The 20,697-nt window shown below is 44.0% G+C and overlaps 1 protein-coding gene and 1 long non-coding RNA gene across 2 annotated transcripts; one reads left to right on the top strand and one right to left on the bottom strand.

Moving 5' to 3' along the window:
• Window positions 1-1,520: 1,520 nt before the first annotated feature.
• LOC120396524 lies at window positions 1,521-20,462 on the bottom strand. Its single transcript, XR_005593204.1, has 3 exons — window positions 20,349-20,462; window positions 3,229-3,339; window positions 1,521-2,571 (listed from the first exon to the last, which is right to left on the bottom strand). It is a non-coding gene; the product is annotated as an uncharacterized LOC120396524 (long non-coding RNA).
• On the top strand, window positions 11,384-15,380 carry LOC120396523 (interferon alpha-inducible protein 27, mitochondrial-like). Its single transcript, XM_039521494.1, has 3 exons — window positions 11,384-11,628; window positions 13,402-13,548; window positions 15,186-15,380. The coding sequence occupies exons 1-3, from the start codon at window positions 11,481-11,483 to the stop codon at window positions 15,206-15,208; spliced, it is 318 nt and encodes a 105-aa protein (XP_039377428.1). The 5' UTR covers window positions 11,384-11,480; the 3' UTR covers window positions 15,209-15,380.
• Window positions 20,463-20,697: the final 235 nt, after the last annotated feature.

Below are 20,697 nucleotides of genomic sequence, written 5' to 3'. Positions count from 1 at the left end.
TGCATTATGTGCAAGTTTGTGATTAGGGATCTAATGCAAAATATCTGAGAGCAAAAATAAAGTTTGTGGCGTCTTTGTAAAAAATAGGGACGTCTACACCAATCTCAGAGTTTCTGACGATAGCCTAGAAGTAGCCACTAAGCTATTGTATTCTAAATGTACATTTTTTTCCTGCTTTTCAGGTATGAATCATTATACAGTATCTGCTTTCATTCATGTGTAGTGTTGGTTTTGGTGGTGACGTGATAAGAACAGAAATGAAAATCACAAAGCACTATTTGTATCACACCAGTCTACAATTTTAACCTTTTAGCTCAGGCATAGTGCCATATTCATATTTTTAACAACTATTATTAGTATTTTGTCATTTTGGATTACTTTTCTAGTATGTTTTCATAACAATCTTCCTACCTTCTCCCAATACATCTGCATCTTTAAAATTATATAGTTTTGTAACTAACAAAATATGTGCCATCTATGTTTGTGAAAAATGAATGAAAATGTAATTTTGGACATCTCAAAACAGCTTTCTATTATCATTTCAAACGGAGTGGTCTATAAGTGTCTAGGAATATATACCTCAGCTGCATATGGCTTATATCTTTCTTAGCTTGGGTAAAGTGAAAAATTAAATTATTTGGAAAAAATGCAAATTACTGCCAACTCTGTTAACTATGAGAGAGTTGCATTATCTTCTAACATAAATTGTCACCAAACTGAAGAAAAGAGACTTTGGAAGCTGATCTGATTACTGTCAGTGTGAGTGCCCAAACTCAACTGTTGGCGAATGTCCAATACCGATCATTGAATAATCATCACCTCATCATTCAGCCTTCTCAACTGACATGCAAAACAACATCCAAATATTCATTGCACATCTGTGCTGGACAGATTACGCATTAGCAATTCAAATCAATTCAACGTACAGGCAGTTTCTGCAAAGACGTCTGTTTGGGTGAGATGCCTTGTTGTCTAGGATGGATAATAAGGCAACTCTGTCTAATCTTGGAGAACAATCAACCCATCTTGAGAAGGTGACTGACTACGTATGCTCTTGCCCTGACAGCACTAGAACAATGGCCCCATAATGCACTTGACTCAGCTGGTAATAAAATCTACTTTTGATTAGCAGCCATGGCTTGTGTCAATCACTGTATGATGCACCATTGTCCTCTGCTCCTGAACACAGTTTATTTACAGAGAAACAAAGGCTTTTTGGATATGGCTGCTGCCCAGAGATTGCAAAATAGATTGAGCTGTCAGCCCCACACATTAGATGAAGATTAATGAGTTGTGCAGACAATAAATATGAAGCAATGACCATAAATATGCTAATAGGTATTATCCATATACACTATAATTGCTACAAAAATTAAAAGGTAGTGTGAAGGAAATAGGTCACAAGGTGACAGATAGATAATCTTGGATACTGGAGATCTTTGGTGCAGTTAGATTCTCTACAGGTTTATTTTCTCCAATTAAACCCCTCAAAAGACTAATTGTTTAAAAGCTGTTTGAATAATCTCTTTTTAAATAGAGGTTTATGGGGAAAATGTTTATGAAAAAATGACTTCAATGACAGTGTTATTAGAATGAAAAAGGTGACTATCAAAAGCAGGGTATGCAGAGATTAATATTTGCGATCAGCTGCCAAGCTTCATTATGAGAAAAATATACCTAAGTGGCACATCAATCAGGACTTCAAGGAAAACATACTAAAAGGACAACAATATATTTCCACACACATACAAGTGAATCAGATCATTCCTTGGGGAAATATATAAGAACCACATGTACATCTGTTTCCTTTGCTATTACATGTTTAAAGAAACCAAAGATGGAAAGGATGCCTCTGGGTAAGATTTTCCAAGTGGTTTCGACCAAGCCTCTGATTTTGCAGTCTCCATAAAAGAGAATGTACTTTTAATGGCACATATTTTAAACAGCAAAGAACTTGGTTTTCCATGTGACAAAGTCAAATAGTTAGATGTCCAGCTACTTAGTTTGCAGGTATAAAAGTTCCAGTGCTTGGAACTGCACATGGAAAAATTTGAGTTCATATATTGAGAGGCTATTGTTGAAAATTTGGTCCATAATATGTAAAGACCCTTTGTTTCAATCTGAGAATCTAAGAGCTTTTTCAGTACATCTGCTTTGGAAATATAGGGTCTCCACAATGTAATTGATCAAATAGATTTTTAAGTTAAACTCTTTGACTATCACATTTTCACAGGTGCTGTTGCACAGATTGAGAAGTAGAACATGACAAGGCGAGTGATCGCTTCTGTAGAGAAACAGAAGATGTATTGAGAATGGGTCGATTTGAAAAGAAAAAAGTGAAGCTGAACTCTCCAAAGCTCTGCCCACAAACGAAGCTCCACCCACTTGAGATGCCAAAATGAGATGCCATTCACAGGAAATATTATAGATGTTTAAATACAGGATTGGCTCCCCCTCGGTGAGGCTCAGATGTGCCTCTGGGCTCTTAAGGGCTTCTTAAATTGGTTCAGCTCATATGTTCTCCTCTCCTGTGCTCTTCTTCCTTCTGGCTTGTTGGCTCCAATGGTCAGACTGGGAAAAAATAAGTAGAAATATTCTCCCAAGAACCAGCCACTTGCAGGACCCAAAAACAAAACCATTGCACAAAACCAAACAGTTCCCCTGCCCCAAGCAGGCTGCAGTCCCCAGAGGCCTTTCCCCTTTGCCTCTCTGTCCTGGAAGGAGGACACTCCCCCTTACTTCAATCCCCTGTTGGGTCATGATTGAGTAGGAAAGATTCCATTTATTAAGTGTACACAGTCGCCATTTCGGATTGGTAAAAGGACAACCTGTCCTACATCTTGGAATCTCTTCTCCTTCAACTTTTGGCACTCTTTTCGAGTTTGGTGTGGGAAAGATAGTGTCTCATGACAGTAGAATCTGCCTAGCAACAGAGAACGCATACAAGGGAATGTCACCCTCTGAGGGGCACTCTGTGTCTCTGGATACTGTGAAAGCAGGTCATACCAGTGAGTCATAGAAGCCCTCTCACAGAATACCAGCCTTGCTATTAGCTAGAGCCCTGAGGGAATTAGGACTTGAAGTGAACCAGTAACATCTACCAGGGTTCCCTTAATTTACCTCCACTCACCTGTTCAATCATCACATGAGATAGTGCTTGCATTCAGCACAGAGGATGACAAGATCAAGAATAGAAGACAGAAGAAATCATACTGTAGATCTACTTACCTGTCACCAAAGTTCCTGAGGTCTGGTTCCTGTTGTGTTCCTGTTCCTGGCACCTGTCCCTGAGAATCTGGTTCCCATCTGTGTCCCTGTTCCTGTTCTCCTGTCCAGTGTCTGCAAGATATGGTATAGTCCTCCTTGTTTAGTCCTGTGTACCCTATTGTGTATAGGGTTTGGGGCTCTGGGGTTCACCCCCATTTACATCATTTGTGTTAACAACCGAGCTTTTATTGTGTTATCTTAGTTTGCAGGGAGTCTGTTATTGTTACTCTTAATAAATACCACCTGACTGTCTGCAACCTCAATCTGCTTTTGTCTTGACTACACAATTACCGATAATAGATGCGGAGAGGGTAGAACACTGCAGATAGCCCATCTTCTGTAAAGTAAAATATAATTCCAACTGTCTCAGGCTAACCATGTGACAAGCAGGTAGCCTTTAACCTTTTCCTGGCTGTTTCACCCAGTCACAACCAAAAGCTTACTTTAAAATAATATAATCATAGAATCATAGAACTGGAAGAGACCTTGAGAGGTCATCTAGTCCAGTCTCCTGCACTCAAGGCAGGACTAAGTATTATCTAGACCATCCCTGACAGGGGTTTGTCCAACCTGCACTTAAAAATCCCCAATGATGGAGATTCCACAACCTTCCTAGGCAATTTATTCCAGTGCTTAACCACTCTGACAGTTAGGAAGTTTTTCGTAATGTCCCACCTAAACCTCTCTTGCTGCAATTTAAGCTCACTGCTTCTTGTCCTATCCTTAGAGGTTAAGAAGAACAATTTTTCTCCCTCCTCCTTGTAACAACCTTTTATGTACTTGAAAACTGTTATCATGTTCCCTCTCAGTCGTCTCTTCTCCAGACTAAACAAACCCAATTTTTTCAATCTTCCCTCATAGGTCACGTTTTCTAGATCTTTAATCATTGTTGTTGCTCTTCTCTGGACTTCCTCCAATTTGTCCACATCTTTCCTGAACTATGGCACCCAAAACTGGACACAATTGAGGCCTAATCAGTATGGGGTAGAGCGGAATAATTATATCTCATGTCTTGCTTACAATACTCCTGCTAATACATCCCAGAATGATGTTTGCTTTTTTTGCAACAGCATTACACCATTGACTCATATTTAGCTTGTGATCCACTATTACTATGATAATAATAATAATAATTAAAAATAATAAACTGAAAGCTGAGATTCTGCAGCACAAGATGGCCACCTCAAGAAAATAGTCCTTGTTCTCCAAGCTGGCCCAATTTGAGCCCTGGCTGAGGCATGCAGGGAAAATAAGCATTTTTAATCTAGCTTTGATATTCAGGATCTGACAGAATATCATTCAGCTCAGAGTAACTCATGAAGACTGATAGGAGAAGGAAAACCAAAAGATTAATTAAACTTCGCCCATGTGTAGTCAGAGGCCAAGATCCTAGAAGGATTTTTAAAATTATCTCCAATATTAGAGGGATGCACAGTTTATTGCTTCTGTAGACTAAGTTCATGGCCCACACCAGGTGGTACTTGCATCCCTCCATTCCACCACCCAAGCTTCCTGTGTGTCACCCTCCCATACCGCTGTATTTCATGGATCCTAGAAGGATTCCAGAAGGACTTGATTTTTATCTGTATAACAAGAGTATCCACATGATAAATATTATAAGTAATCAAGGATTTCTGAAAGGGTGTAAACATTCATGATTCAGAGCTTTAGCTAACTCTAACTATTGGGGGTTAGTAAGCAGTTTTGCATGAGGACATGTTATCCTATAACTGGCTAATGTAGGGTTTCTAGCACCTTCCTCTGAAGCAGATGGTCTTGGCCACCACCTGTGACAGGACACTGGACTAGATGTATCAATGGTCTGAGCCAGTATGGCATTTTCTGTGTTCCTAAACTGCTTTGACTTCAGTGGCACTTACGCCTATTTACACCAATTGACCCTTAGCGTACATGTACACCTACACTGCAAGCACAGGCTGTGATTGTAGCTTTAACCTAGCAGAACAGTGAAACTGCGTCAATGTATGTGTCAGTGTACAAACCTGCCAGGGACTCTAGATAATTACTTTTGGGGCCCTGGCTTCACTGCTCCAGTACCTGAGCTAGCTAGATTGAAGCCAGCTCAGGTATGTCCACTCAAGCTGCAGTGATTGCAGTACAGACATACCTTTACTCTTTAAGGCCTTGTCTATATTAGCAAACTTCAAACCCATAATTCATCACTGGTGCAATTCCACCAGTGGTAACAAGAGTGAAAGCACTAGTGTAGGTCGCACTCAGGTGGTTTTACCACCAGGTCCTCTGGTCCTGCTCACATCATCTTTATCAGATTTGCTGCTACAATGAGCTAGATTTTGCAGCCCTTTCCTCACTGAGTAGTTCCACTGAACGCTTAAATCTTTGCACTGGGTTCCCCTCCTCTACCACCTCAAGCTTCTTGTCCTTGCCTTTAAGGACCAGTATACTTCTGCCTCTCCCTGCTTATTCACCTGTTTCTTTTTACATCATTCTCATCCCCTCTGCCCTGCCAAACATGCCAGTCTTGACACATCTCATCAAACTAAGGACAGAATTCAGCTGTTCAGAGCAACAAGTCTGCTAAAGAACCCCTGAGTGGTCCCATCAGGAATGACAGTCTTCTGGCCTAATTTTTCCTGTGTAGACCAGTGGCTCTCAACCAGGGGTACTCGTATCCCTGGGGGTACCCAGAGGTCTTCCAGGGGGTACATCAACTCATCTAGATATTTGCCTAGTTTTACAACAGGCTACATAAAAAGTACTAGCGAAGTCAGTACAAACTAAAATTTCATACAGATAATGACTTTTTTGTATTGCTCTATATACTATACACTAAAATGTAAGTACAATATTTATATTCCAATTGATTTATTTTATAATTATATGGTGAAAATGAGAACATTGGTGATAAGATCAGTGAGAAAATGTAAAGTCATTCTTTAGCTATACCACAACTATGAGAATTTGAACCAACCCTTTGGCTTGATGGACAAGAGCAATTGCTGATGAGGCTTCAGTGATAAAGTGATCTCTAAAGAGCTCTCTAGCTAATATATCAAATGAAGAATGAGCTCCACACATCCATCCCAAGTTAATACAGGGTTAACTTATGGCCCCATTTTTTAAAATTATCTCCAATATTAGAGGGATGCACAGTTTATTGCTTCTGTAGACTAAGTTCATGGCCCACACCAGGTGGTACTTGCATCCCTCCATTCCACCACCCAAGCTTCCTGTGTGTCACCCTCCCATACCGCTGTATTTCATGGACTCCCTGTAACCCCTCATGCCCAACGCTCTGTTGTGCATACCCTATACTCCTCACCCGCCCCCCATTCTCCTTCTCCCTATACCATATCATTCTCCCCCTATGTTATGGGCTCTGTGTGCCTCCCTATTCCCCTCTTCCACACATGCCAGAGTCCCCATGTTCTTCCTATGCCAGGGGCTCTTCCATTTTCCCCCACCATTCCTTTTTAGTTTCCTTTCTCTCTGTGGGTGATAAGTCATTCAAGGTGTCAACATTCTAAACTCTGTTGGAAGGATGGGCAGAGCTGAGATGGGGAATGTTGTTAAGCTGGAAGATGTTAATTGATGCCATCATCTGGTTCTTTGATCTGTAGGCAATTATAGATCTGGATGAAGCTGCTGTGTCTGCTAACTGGATGCAAGGGACTCTGTGTGCTCCCCATTTTCCCATTCTGGTTTTCCAGTTTTCACCAATATCAGTAGGATTCCACCCACTGATACCTAGAACATTCCTTGGAATTTTAGAATTAATTAGATGCAATGTTCAAAAGTTATTACATTACAGACAGAGAACTTCCATAGAGTTGAGCATCAAACCTCACTTTGGCCAATAATTTCTGCCGGCATTTGAACTCATTTGATCATCTAATAGCCAAATGCTGAGTGCCACAATACTGAAGGCTTTGTTGAGACCCAAGTAAAAATCAGGGCCTATGTGCATTGTGGTGATGGATTTTGAGGCACTTAGTGGATTTGGAAAACCTGTGGGGTTAGGAGGCAGCTGAGCAGCAGCCAATCGGAGCCCAGTAGGCTCAGTTAAAAGGAGCTGTAGGGCCTGAGCAGGGCAGTTGGTGGCTGGGACCAGAAGGTAAAATAAGAACTGGAAGACAAAGAAACTCTCCAGGCAAGGAGACCTGGGAGAGACCCTGCTCAGGTTCAAGATCCTGACACAAGGAAGAAAGGAGAGCAGCAGAATACGGACCCTGGACTTCAGAAAAGCAGACTTTGACTCCCTCAGGGAACTGATGGGCAGGATCCCCTGGGAGAATAACATGAGGGGGAAAGGAGTCCAGGAGAGCTGGCTGCATTTTAAAGAATCCCTATTGAGGTTGCAGGAACAAACCATCCTGAGGTGTAGGAAGAATAGTTAATATGGCAGGCGACCAGCTCCAGCTTGGCTTAACAGTGAAATCCTTGCTGATCTTAAACACAAAAAAGAAGCTTACAAGAAGTGGAAGATTGGACAAATGACCAGGGAGGAGTATAAAAATATTGCTCAGGCATGCAGGAATGAAATCAGGAAGGCCAAATCACACTTGGAGTTGCAGCTAGCAAGAGATGTTAAGAGTAAGAGGAAGGGTTTTCTTCAGGTATGTTAGCAACAAGAAGAAAGTCAAGGAAAGTGTTGGCCCCTTACTGAATGAGGAAGGCAACCTAGTGACAGAGGATGTGGAAAAAGCTAATGTACTCAATGGTTTTTTTGCCTCTGTCTTCACGAACAAGGTCAGCTCCCAGACTACTGCACTGGGCAGCACAGCATGGGGAAGAGATGACCAGCCCTCTGTGGAGAAAGAAGTGGTTCAGGACTATTTAGAAAAGCTGGATGAGCACAAGTCCATGGGGCCGGATGCAGGGGCGGCTCCAGTCACCAGTGCTCCAAGCGCGTGCCTGGGGTGGCAAGCCACGTGGGGCGGCCTGCCGGTCGCTGTGAGGGCGGCAGTCAGGCTGCCGTCGGAGGCATGCCTGCGGGAGGTCCACCAGTCCCGCGGTTTTGGCAGCAATTTGGCAGCGGGTATGCCAAAGGCACGGGACCATGGGACCTCCCGCAGGCATGCTGCCGAATCTGCGTTACCAACGAACCTCCCACAGGCACGCCGCCGAAAGCCGCCTGATTGCCGTGCTTGGGGTGGCAAAATACATAGAGCCACCCCTGGCCAGATGCGCTGCATCCAAGGGTGTTAAAGGAGTTAGCTGATGTGATTGCAGAGCCATTGGCCATTATCTTTGAAAACTCATGGTGATCGGGGGAGGTCCCGGATGACTGGAAAAAGGCTAATGTAGTGCCCATCTTTAAAAAAGGGAAGAAGCAGGATCTGGGGAACTACAGGCCAGTTAGCCTCACCTCAGTCCCTGGAAAAATCATGGAGCAGGTCCTCAAGGAATCAATTTTGAAGCACTTAGAGGAGAGTGTTAGGGGGCTTATTCCTTCACCCTCTTACTTCCCTGGTCCTTCTCACATGAACAAAGAGTAACAATACCCGAAGTCCAAAGGCACAAACAATTCGATGTTTATTGGGGTGAACTTCCAGCAAGCATGATTCCAGTTTCCTTCCTCAGTATCCCCCTTCCCAGCTCTGACACCACAGTGCCTTGCCTGTGTCCCTGTTTCTGTTCCCATCCCCTGTTCCCATTTCCCCCTTTAGCAAAACATGATCCCAATTCCTCCATCCTCAGTCTCTATTCCATCTCCCCGCCCACCACTTCCTGATTGACTGCAGACTATATAGTAAAACTTGAATTCTGCTTAGCTATACCTTAACCAATCATTTTACTGAAATTTAACTAACCAATCCTAACATATTGTAACATGGTTATTTAACCAATTATATCCCACCACCTTAATTGGTTTACACCCAACAAAATTAATTATACAGCAGACAGAAACAATCACAGAACCAGACAGAGACCATGCAAATAAACATACAAAACAATACAGAAGTGAGGATTTCACAACTACATCTATACAGACCTAAGAGTTTTCCAGCTGTGTCTATTGATAAGTGAGTTCTTGCCAGACAGGATGCTACCAACCTAAGTTTCCTTTTACATCTTCTAGGCTCTTCCCTTTCTCTGGAGGTGATAGGAATATCAGGACAGGATTGTATTCCTAACAACCCAATAGCACCTTATTTCAATGTGACTAAACAGGGCCTCAGACTGTCACAGTAAGAGAAGGCCATTACACAGACAGACAGTGATTTTTGATTCTTTCTTTTTATACCTCTATAACTAGCTAAATGATAAGAATACACCTAAATTCTTAAAGTATAGGCCTTTGTAGACAGGCCTGAATATCTATAGCCTAACAGAGAGGAAAGTGATCAAGGACAGTCAGCATGGATTCACCAAGGGCAAGTCATGCCTGACTAATCTAATTGCCTTCTGTGACAAGATAACTGGCTCTGTGGATGAGGGAAAAGCAGTGGATGTGTTATTCCTTGACTTTAGCAAAGCTTTTGATATGGTCTCCCACACTATTCTTGCCGGCAAGTTAAAGAAATATGGGCTGGATGAATGGACTATAAAGTGGATAGAAAGCTGGCTAGATTGTCGGGCTCAACAAGTAATGATCAATGGCTCCATGTCTAGTTGGCAGCCAGTATCAAGCAGAGTGCCCCAAGGGTCAGTCCTGGAGCCGGTTTTGTTCAATATCTTCATTAACGATCTAGAGGATGGTGTGGACTGCACCCTCAGCAAGTTTACAGATGACACAAAACTGGGAGGAGTGGTAGATATACTGGAGGGTAGGGATAGGATACAGAAGGACCTAGACAAAGTAGAGAATTGGGCCAAAAGAAATCTGATGAGGTTCAACAAGGACAAGAGCAGAGTCCTGCACTTAGGACGGAAGAATCCCATGCATTGCTACAGATTAGGGACCAAGTGGCTAGGCAGCAGTTCTGCAGAAAAGGACCTAGGGGTTACAGTGGACGAGAAGCTGGATATGAGTCCTGAAAGAAGGTCAATAGCAATAGTTACTGCTGAATGTGATCACAAGGCCAGACCTTTGACCCAACTTTTATTTGAGATTCTTGACTGCAACCAGGAGTCTTCTCGTGATTCCAACGGAAGGGGGGATACGGAGAAAGTCACAGGTGAGTCGTGCATGACAACGTTTTAGGGGTTGGAGTAAATGTGTCAGAAGGGGTGGCAACAGGGACTAGCCATGGTAGCTTACGTGGCTGGATCATTTGGCTTCCAGTTGAAAGGTGGATAAAGACCATCCCAAGGCATTTTTTTTTAAACAGTGAGCTGAAGAGGCCTCTTGACAGGAAAAATAATGGTTTAAAAGCATGTTAGAAAAACTAAAGTGATGCCTTATGTGTATTTCTTATTTAAATTTCTCAGCAGCTGAGTGATGGTTCTTCTTGGAGAATCTAAACACCCACAGAACAAAGAAAGAACAAACAGATTAGGCCAGATCTGCTTCTGCCCAGACTGGTTTTCTAGTCAGAGTCTGGAGTCTCAAACAAAAATTGGGTCAGTGGTCTGGCTTCATGTCCCTCTGGTGCTTTCAGAGCAATACAACTAAACTAGAGAAAGACACTCATATTCCCGAGTGTCCACATGGGGAGTTCTACTGGTATAATTCTGCTGGTAAAACTTCCCTGTGTAGACCAATCCTTAGTTTGGGTTGAAAGTTCTTCAAGGCAGAGAATGTCTTTTACTCTGTATAACACCTAGGACAAGGAGTCCTGATCCTCAGAGGGGCCTCTGAACATTACTGCAATACAAATAATAAACAGCAACAACATAGAGACAGACAAAATCAGCATACAAGACATTTGGATTTATCTGATCTCTTTCCAAAGCAGATCCAAGGGAAGGGAGAAGCTGAGTGAAGGGTCCACCCTTCCCTCATCCTAATTCCTAAGAGTTCTTTATGCATTTGCTATATGTCCCTATACATATAATGTAGCCCCAGAATGGAGTCATGCAGTTATACTCTCCCCGCCTCAAATATGTAATGTATTATATCAGGGTGTGCAGCAAAATAATCAAGGAAAATCTTATCACAGATTCACAGAGCTGTGATCAGTTTCATTTCTCAGTAAGTGGAAACTGCAGCAGCTTAAGTTTACAGTTTCAGTTTCATTTCCTTCCCTGTGCTGAATCTCTCTCCCCTCCTCCCCGCAAAAAGCAGTATTTACAGGACACAGGCTCTGCCCAGGAACTCATTTCAGTCCAGAAAAGCAGAAGGAAGGATGGCTGACGAAAATGTGCACAAGGCTGGTTTTACCCGAGGTGGGATAAAAGGAGGATCAACTGGCTCTGAGATGATGTCCAAAGAGGCGAGGAGCCATGGAGGAGGTGTGCCTTCTGGAGGACCTACTTCTACCCTACAAGAAATGGGTATGAGTTGGAATTTCTTCTTTTGCATAAAAAAGAAATGAAAGGCTACTGCACCTTAGAGAGGAGGGGTAAAAAGAACCTAGTATTGATTATACAATTCTGCCCTAAAAAATAAGCTCTGTTAAGTATTCTCTTCTCACTTATAGTTTTCATTGAAGTAAAAATGATTGGCCGATATAACTAGGGCCCTATCAAATTCATGGTCCATTTTGGTCAATTTCATGATCATAGGATTTCATTATATCAGCTATTTAAATCTGAAATTTCCTGGTGTTGTAACTGTAGGGGTCCTGGCCCAAAAGAGAGTGGTAGTGGTGGGGGGTGTTGCAAGGTTATTGTAGTGGGTTGCAGTATTGCCACCCTTACTTCTGCGATGCTTCTGGTGGCAGTGCTGCCTTCAGAGCTGGGTGGCCAGAAAGTGGCGGCTGCTAGCCAGGAGCCCAGCGCTGAAGGCAGTGACACAGCCAGCAGCAGAGCAGAAATAAGGGTGGCATGGCATGATATTGCCATCCTTATATCTGTACTGCTCCCTTCAGAGCTGGGCCTGTGGCTAGCAGCTGCCATTCTCTGGCCACCCAGCTCTGAAGACAGCAGCACAGAAGTAAGGGTGGCATGGTATGGTATTGCCACCCTTCTTTCTGTGCTGCTGCTGACAGTGGCACTGCCTTCAGAGCTGAGATTCATTCAGAGCACAGACAGGAACTGAAACTTTAGCAGAGAGTATAGGGTTACAATGCAATGAATGTGTCAGATGTGTGTTTATGGGAAACACATTTCTGGAGAAGAGAAGGATGCGTGCCTGCTGCTAAAAGAAATCATACCTGCACCTTTTGGAGATATTCCGGAATAGATCTTATTCTTGTGAAAATATTAGGCCTATAATGCCACCAAGGTAGGTGACAGCTTTGGCTGTGTAAGAGCTTGCCATGCATGCTGTGCCTGCCTGGGTGAGAATGGGAGGTTCTAGTCTCACTTGCACAGGTGTTCATTGGAAACCTCGCTCATTAACATTGTGTTTTAATCTTTTCCCCTGGATAAACGTACCCCCCTCACCTTTAACGCAGCATGGACATTTGCAGGGGAGTGTTTCTGTCTGCAGCAGCAGCTGAACAGTGTCCAGTGTCACTCTATTCTAGTCAGTATAGGCTTTTATACCACACTCATCGCCATGTCTCTGAGCACCTTCCAGCCATTCATTAAGCTCCATGACTACACGTCACATTGTTTGTTCTCTCATCCTCTCTCCCAGGGGGCAAAGTGCAATATGCTGCTCTACAGTTATATTTGCGAATGCAAAGTCAACGCAAAGCACCTTACACTTCAAGAGGAAGGTGGTGAGGCCTGTGATGGTCCTTAGTTCTTTATTGTAGAAAGCTCCATTGAGCCAAATGAGTGGTGTTGTTAACCACTTCCTCACCCCAGAGCTTTAGATGATCTTTTACAACAGAGGACTCCTACTTAGAGATGCATTACATGGACCCTGCAGGATGTCACACCCACATTGTGATGGAAATTTTGTATTAGTTTCTAAATAGGACTGTGTCCTTGCACCCTGGAAACAGTACGCGAAAAGGTTGCACATTGCTAGTATTCTTGCATATTGGTGGAATGGGATGAGTGACTAGCCATCTCTTTGCATTTATTTTTGATGTCACTATTTGTAACATTTGGTGTGGAATTTAAGTGTTTTATAGCTTTACAATGCCATGCTATCCTATGAGGCCCCTTCCAGCCTGGAGATCATTATCAACACACTCTTTGTAATGGTTGTAGGTGCCAAAAGCTCAACCCATTCATCAGGTTTCACCCTTAGTGGGATCTCCAGTGGAACTGAGGCATCTGGAATGATGTCCCAGGAAGCTAAGTCTCACGGAGGAGAAACACCAAAGGGTGGGACAACATCCACTGTCCAGTCTGTCTGTAAGTTAAAGTCCTCTTATTGTTTATAATTCAGTGAAAGAGTCATTCATTCAGAAATGTCAACATCTACTTTAAAATGCCATTATATGAACAAGTGTGGCTAAGCAAAGCCGCTGCATTGAACAATGTTTCTCCTGCTTGTTACTTCTTATTCAGTGAGGAGCAGAAATTGGAAAGCTGCTGGAAAACCATAATGCTGAGAGTGACCTAGCACTGACAGCAGATAGTGCATTATAAAGTGTGATATTTGCTATGGCAGAAAAAAAAGGCCAACAGAGTTTTGGGCTGCATATGCATTGGCATCAGAGGGAATAATTCCTCGATGGGGCCACGCTCACATTAGAGAAGCTGTAAAATTTCCCACTGTTGTTAATACTGTTTCCACTGCACTGATTTCTCTAGGAATCCTAGTAGAGTTGGATTGCCAGATACTGCTGGCATTTTTACCACCATGACATATAACTCTGCTTGCAGCGGGTATAATCTACACTGTTAAAAATAGTGGCGGCAGTCAGCGAATTATCTACACTAGAACTCCCAAACATTGCTGAAACCAGTGCAGATAAGCAAGTTATAACAATGGTAGGAAATGTTCAGAAAAATTCCCTGATATAGAAAGTGACTGTAGAAAATGGGTTAGCTATATCTGGAACTCTGCATTCGTTTCTGGCATCGCATTACCAGAAATATATTGACCAACTGGAAGTATAGACAAATTAAAAGCATTACGACATTGGAAGAAGACTGTAAACTCTTTAGGGCATGGAATATATCTACCTCTGTATTTGTACAGTGCCTGGCACAAAAGAGTTTCAATTCTGCATTGGGCCTTCATTCAGGTGCTACAAGAAAGAAAAAGAGAAAGAAAGACTCTCTACAAATGCTAAAAGAATATGACCATACTTAGACACATTTAAAATTGCACTGGGCAAAGTATATAATACATCCACCGTAAAGAATTATCCTTCAATTATTATTATTTTTAATAGTATACATTATGTGGATTGTGGTAGCACCTAAAGTCCCAAATGAAGAGTGGAGCCCTATTGTGCTATAAAGTAGATTATAGGATGATGTGAACAGAGGGAAGGGGGACAGGCTGAGTTGCTAGGAACATGGAAAAAGGAAGGAATGTTAGGCTTTGGATTCTAAGTGGACAGGCCTGGTGGTTGGAGCAGTGGTCGAGGCCAGATGTAGGGTTCAAGGCAGCACTGAAACCAGGGTCCAGGGGCAGGCCATGGATCAGAACGGGGGTCAGAGTCCATAGCAAGCCAAATCAGGATCATGATCAGATGGAAGCCAGCTGAAGGTCAAAGCCAGGTGCAATCTACTTCTTACAACACTGCCAAGCTGTCTCAGCCAGCCTGGCTGGAGGAACTAGTCCTAGGAGGGAGGATGTAGTTCATTCTCTATAGCCCATTCATTACTCGGCAGTCTCATCAGGAAAGCCAACTAGGGCACTAATAATGGTGGTGGGTATTGTGCTATACTAAAAACTTGACTTAGACCTCCAACTCATTTTACATGAGTCATTTTCAGATGGTTATGTCTGGGCAGGTTTTGAACAGCTGATCAACTTAAATAAACATAATTTAAGGTCATTATTGTTTATATAAATGTCTCTGTTTTTCTTTTAGCAATGGGTGGTAAAGGAAAATAAAATGAATAAAGAAGCATTGCTCAGCCTGCCAGCCCTGCAAACACTACATCCCTGGATGACACAACTGGTGACCTTTCCTTGTCTCCCCACACCTTGCTGATATGAAGTGTCAGAGCTTTAACATGCAGAATAAAAGCTTTGCTGAAGTCCCGGACTTGTGCAGGAAATCTGATTTTTTCCAGTTGTGTATTAATTATTCATTAAGTTAATATCTCTGTTGTTGGTATGGAATGCATCCACCAAAGGCTTTTTTGCCCCTAGTGGAGCTTTATGACTTTCTGAAATACTCTCAGAAATGTAGGCACCCCCAGATTTCTGCTTGGCCTGCTGGGGGGAGGGAGAGGTGCTTTGTCTTTCTCCCACTGCACATGCCCGCCCCTGTCCCTGGCAGCTGGGCCGGGCAGGGAAGAAGGGGCAGGACTAGCCACTTCTCACGCCGGCCACTCCAGGTCACTGCTCTGTGCAGTGCGGTGGCTGCTTGCGAGAGCCGGACTGGGGAGGTGGTAGCAGTGGCAGCGGGCTGTCCCCCTCCCCCGCTCAGACCCGGCTGCCAGGGACAGAGGCCGAGTGATCCGGCATCCCCTCTGTCCCCCAACATGTTTCCAATTCGCTCAGTCCCTGTCCCCAGGAGCTGGGACTGGGCGGGGGGTGGCCTGCCATGGCTGCCACCTCCCCAGCTGGGCTCTCTCAGGCAGCTGCTGCGCTGCACAGAGCAGTGACCTGGAGCAGCCAGCTTCAGCCAGGTGAGAAGCAGCTCCATCCCATTCCTGACCTGGGCCCAGCTGCCATGGAGAGCAGCTGCACATGCCTGGGGCAGGTACAGCAGGAGAAGGACAGAACCCTCCCCTCCCTGTGCAGGTAACTCTAGTGGGGCAGGGAGAGCACGTCAGCCCCAGGCTGGGTGCAGGGCGGGGGGATGTCCCTGGGCAGAAGAGACATGTGGGGCGGTCAGGTGTCCTCCCCATTAGATTGTGCCCACCTAGTATGGGGAGGCAGGAGCCTATGACATTGCAGTAAATTTACAGTCAGGATTACAAGTTTAGAACATAGGAACAGCTAACTCAAGGAGGATCATGGGTTTTTTATAGTCACTTTACTACACTGAGTTCAATTACTAGGGCTGTCTTCCTTCAATTGCCATACAAGAAAATATTATAGTGTAATGATGTCATCAGGAGATATAACAGCTGCCCGACACTATCCTGATGTGATTCTGCATCAGCACAGGATACCACAATACCAATGTAACGTCAAACTGTAATTCCCGTTCTGATGCAATATTAAATCATAATATAACTAATGCCCTAGCTGAAAGAATTCAGATCTATTTAAGTGTTGACAAGAAATAGCCATGAAAATCAGGCCCTGTTGCAAGCAATTCAGTATCTAACATAAGTGTATCTATATTTTCATCTGTCTATCATTTATTTCCAATCTAGGCACTCCACTCAAAACTTAGGAAACAGCAGTTTTGTCACTAAGAGATCAAAACTACTCCTACACATTTTTGTAAGACATCTAAGGACAGCCCAGAAGGACACATTTTCTCTTGTGGAGGGGAAAGTCTTACCTCAGTCAACTCACGTCCCTAACCTTTAACCCATCATTCACACTGGCTCACTGCCCCGCTCATTCCTGCCCCACTCATACATACCTTCTCACTGCCTGCCCCCAAATTTCTGCCCACCTCATACATATACTCCCCTATTCCTATCCCCCCCCCTGCATACATATTCCCATAATCTTGTCCTCCACATACATATACTTCCCTACTCCTGCTTTCTTCCCATGCTGTTGGTTGGTCACCCTTCCCTCCATAAATCTTACAGAGCTTTTCTTCCTGGTCATCCTCACATCCAGTGGAGTGGGGATGGGGAGGGAGAGACTTATATCAGAAAAAATTGTGTGTGTGTGTGTAATCTTTACTTCATGTCCACTCTGAATCCCAAAGGGAGAGGATTTACCAGGAATTCTCACTAGGCTACCCTCATTTCCTCTTCCCACCCCAAACTTAGGGGATAAGTTCCTCACTCCTGCTTCCCTCCTCCTATAGTCTAGGAAGAGTTAGGTCTCTGATGCTACAGGCACTTACTTAGCACAGGTGATCTCTGTTTCAGGGCACCAGTATTCCCTCCCCAGCAGCTTCTTGCCAGTGTGGGAAGTGCTGAGGTCACATAACTAGTTTGGGGGAAGAAGCCCTGTGCACCTGTGTCACCGTGCCTCTGTGGGTCACAACTGAGAATACCAAATTCAGGACAAGCTGCTGAGAAAGAGGGCGGACACACCCTTGTCACGGAGTCCCTGGGCGATGCTCTGGAACTGCTCCCTATGAAGCCAGTCAGGACTCTGGTGAAGTCTCCTCTCTGTGAGCAGACTGTCTTCAGGGCAAGAAGCTCACATAGCTTCCACCTTCCTGGGTCTGACCTTGTAGCATTCAGCATCCTCTGCCCCTCCGTGCGCTTCCCACAGCGAGTCCGCCCAGGCGGGGTCCTGGGGAAGCCAGAGGGTCCTGCACCCCAACTTCGCAGTCAGACGTGACTCTTAGCCAGCCAGTAAAACAGAGGTTTATTAGATGACTGGAATACGGTCTAAAACAGAGCTTGTAGGTACAGAGAACAGGACCCCTGAGCCGGGTCCATTTTGGGGGGCAGTGAGCCAGACAACCACATCTGCACTTCACTCCACGTCCCCAGCCAGCTCCAAACTGACTCACTTTCCAGCCCCTCCTCCTCTGGGCTTTGTCCCTTTCCCGGGCCAGGAGGTCACCTGATTCCTTTGTTCTCCAACACCTTTAGCTATCACCTTGCAGGGGGGAAGGGTCTAGGTCATCAGTTGCCAGGAGACAGAGTGTCGGCCATTTATGTACACTGGCCCTTTGCTCTGCAACAATCACACCCCTTTCTCCCACCACCTAGATATTTAGGAACTACATAGGGGAAACTGAGGTACCCACACAATATTCAGAGAAAACATTATGAACATTTCCACTTTGTTACAACCCCCCCCCCCCCAGACTGGTGGCTATTCTTCCATGAGATATACCAAACCAGCAACAAAAGTAAACTTCTATCTCACTGCACTGGCTAACAAGAAGTCAGAAATGCAGCCTCCTTAGGTATTCCAATCCTGGATTCAACACCCAGACACTAGACTTAGTGATGAGTGGTTATTTAAAACCAGTTTAATCAAACAAAAGGTTCTTCTGATCGCAAACGACCAGCCACATACCAGGTCAATATATAACACAGACCTTACCCAATAAGCATGCTGTTGCCAATCCTTTAGTATCTAATATCTAAAGCTTTATTGAAAGAAAGAAAGAAAGAAAGAAAGAAAGAAAGAAAGAAAGAAAGAAAGAAAGAAAGAAAAAGGTGAGAGTTAAAATTGGTTAAAGGAATCAAATACATAAAATAATTGCTAAGTTCTTGGATCAGGCTTCAGGGGAGCTTGGATGAGGAGGAGCTGAGTGAGTGGCAGAGGGGAGCTGCACTTACTGTGCTGCAAACAGATTAAAAATAAGCCTCATTTCAGGAAAGCAGCTGTAGTAAGAAAATCACTGAGGCGTATGCTTAACTTTAAATCTCATGGCTTCAATGGAACTTAAGTATATGCTTAAAAGTGAAGTATGGGTATATCTATAAAACAAAGAAAACCCCCTGGCTGGCCTGTGGCAGCTGAATCAGGCTCACAGGGCTCAGGCTGCAGGTCTGTGTCATTGCTGTGTAGACTTCCTGCCTCAGCAGGAGCCCGAGGTCTGAGACCCTCCCACCTCTCAGGGTACTAGAGCCCGGGCTCCATCCTGAGCCCAGAAGGCTACACAGCCATGAAACAGACCTTAAGCCCGAGCCGAAGTCTGCTAGCATAGGCCAGCCTTGGGTTTCCAAACCTCCAGGATTGTCCTAGAGTCTCTGGGAATTAAAGCTTAATCTATAATTAAATATTATGTCATGTGACGAAACTACCAGGAATATGTCCATCATTGGCCTCCTAGGCCAGTTGGAGGTTTTTCTTTGCTGTGTAGATATACCCTATGTGTTTAAGTGCTTCCCTGAATAGGGACACACCATCGCATGGGGAGACCATTATGTTGTCACAAGTTCCCTGAATTCTATGAAATAATGTTACTGCCTAACATCAGAATGATAATAATAATAATAATATCTTACCTTTATATATTCATCTTAAAGGCTCCCAAAGTGCTTTACAAATTGTATGGAATCACATCTGCCCCCTCAAAAATGCAGCCACTTTTGAGGGGAAAAAGATCAATTTTTAACCCCCTAATTTATTAACTTCCCCACTCCCCTAACCTCAACTCCTCCATGTTTTTTATACTGAATTCCCCCTCATTTGGATTGAACAGCAATATATATTTTAATGACTGTATTTTATTGCATGTTGATTTTGTTATTGTTACACAGCATCCTCAAGCACCTTGTTGTAACTGTCATAACTATTTAATTTTAGTATTAATAGTGCACTGTAATATTATACGGAAGAAGACTAACATACCTTATTGAAACTGAAGCAGAAATTTAAGTAGGCCTGTATATTGGGCTTTTAGGTGCCCCAGAAACAGTTGTGGGTCCACCAAGACCAGAAGGTTGTGAACCTGAGCAACAAATCACGGGCAGAATCCCTCATTTGGAGGTTCAGATATAATTTCTTCTATTTGATCCCCACACCCTACCAATGTGACTTCACTCTCCTCTAGGGAGAATCTCAGCCAGCTACCTGCATAGTAGCTCTTATCCTGCACAGGAGCCCCGATCACCATTAGATGCTGGGTAAGTTGCTCAACCAAACTGAAAACATGAAGTTGGGTGTTATCGGCATAGGAGTCTGGAAGCTGCAGGAGTTTGTGTTCCTGGAGTTTTTTCCTAGTTCTTCTGTTGTGGTTGGTGAATTCTGACCCCACCTGAGATAGAGGTAGGTGATTTCACAGCCAAAAAGAGGCTTCTCCCTCCTGCTGCAACCTCCCAACACTTTCCCTGACACAGCATCCCCCACTCTGATCTTCTCCCTCTCTCCTAACCTGGCTCCACCAGTCCAGCCCTCCTCCATCCTTCTTACTGCAGCAACACAACACTCCTTCCTCTCCAGTAGAACAATGCCATCCCCATCCACTGCTTCCACCTACCTACTTTACTCAGCCATGGGGTAGCTGCCTGGGTAGGATGCTGCTTTATCCCTGCCTCACATGAGCTACTCAAGGAGGGTTTGTTGGTCTTGGTGAAGGACACCTTGATTGTGCTGGGTTTGAAGTAGGGCGGCTGCCTTCTAATGGTGTGTACCTAAATAGTTCCAGATTATGGACTTTACACACTTCACCACTGCTTTGCACCATTTGTAGTTGTTTACACCTGTGGAAGGGAGTACAAAGTGGGCACACAGAACTGCCATTTTGATATGGTAGCATTTTACATCCACTGAGCACAGATGTAAATGACTTCACCAGGTGCAAGACAGTGGAGAATCAGGTCCACTGT

This window comes from Mauremys reevesii, linkage group 2, assembly GCF_016161935.1.
Source record: "Mauremys reevesii isolate NIE-2019 linkage group 2, ASM1616193v1, whole genome shotgun sequence".
In the NCBI taxonomy this organism is placed as follows: domain Eukaryota; kingdom Metazoa; phylum Chordata; order Testudines; family Geoemydidae; genus Mauremys; species Mauremys reevesii.
Note: the sequence above shows the minus strand (reverse complement) of the source record. Positions and strands in the feature narration are given on the sequence as shown.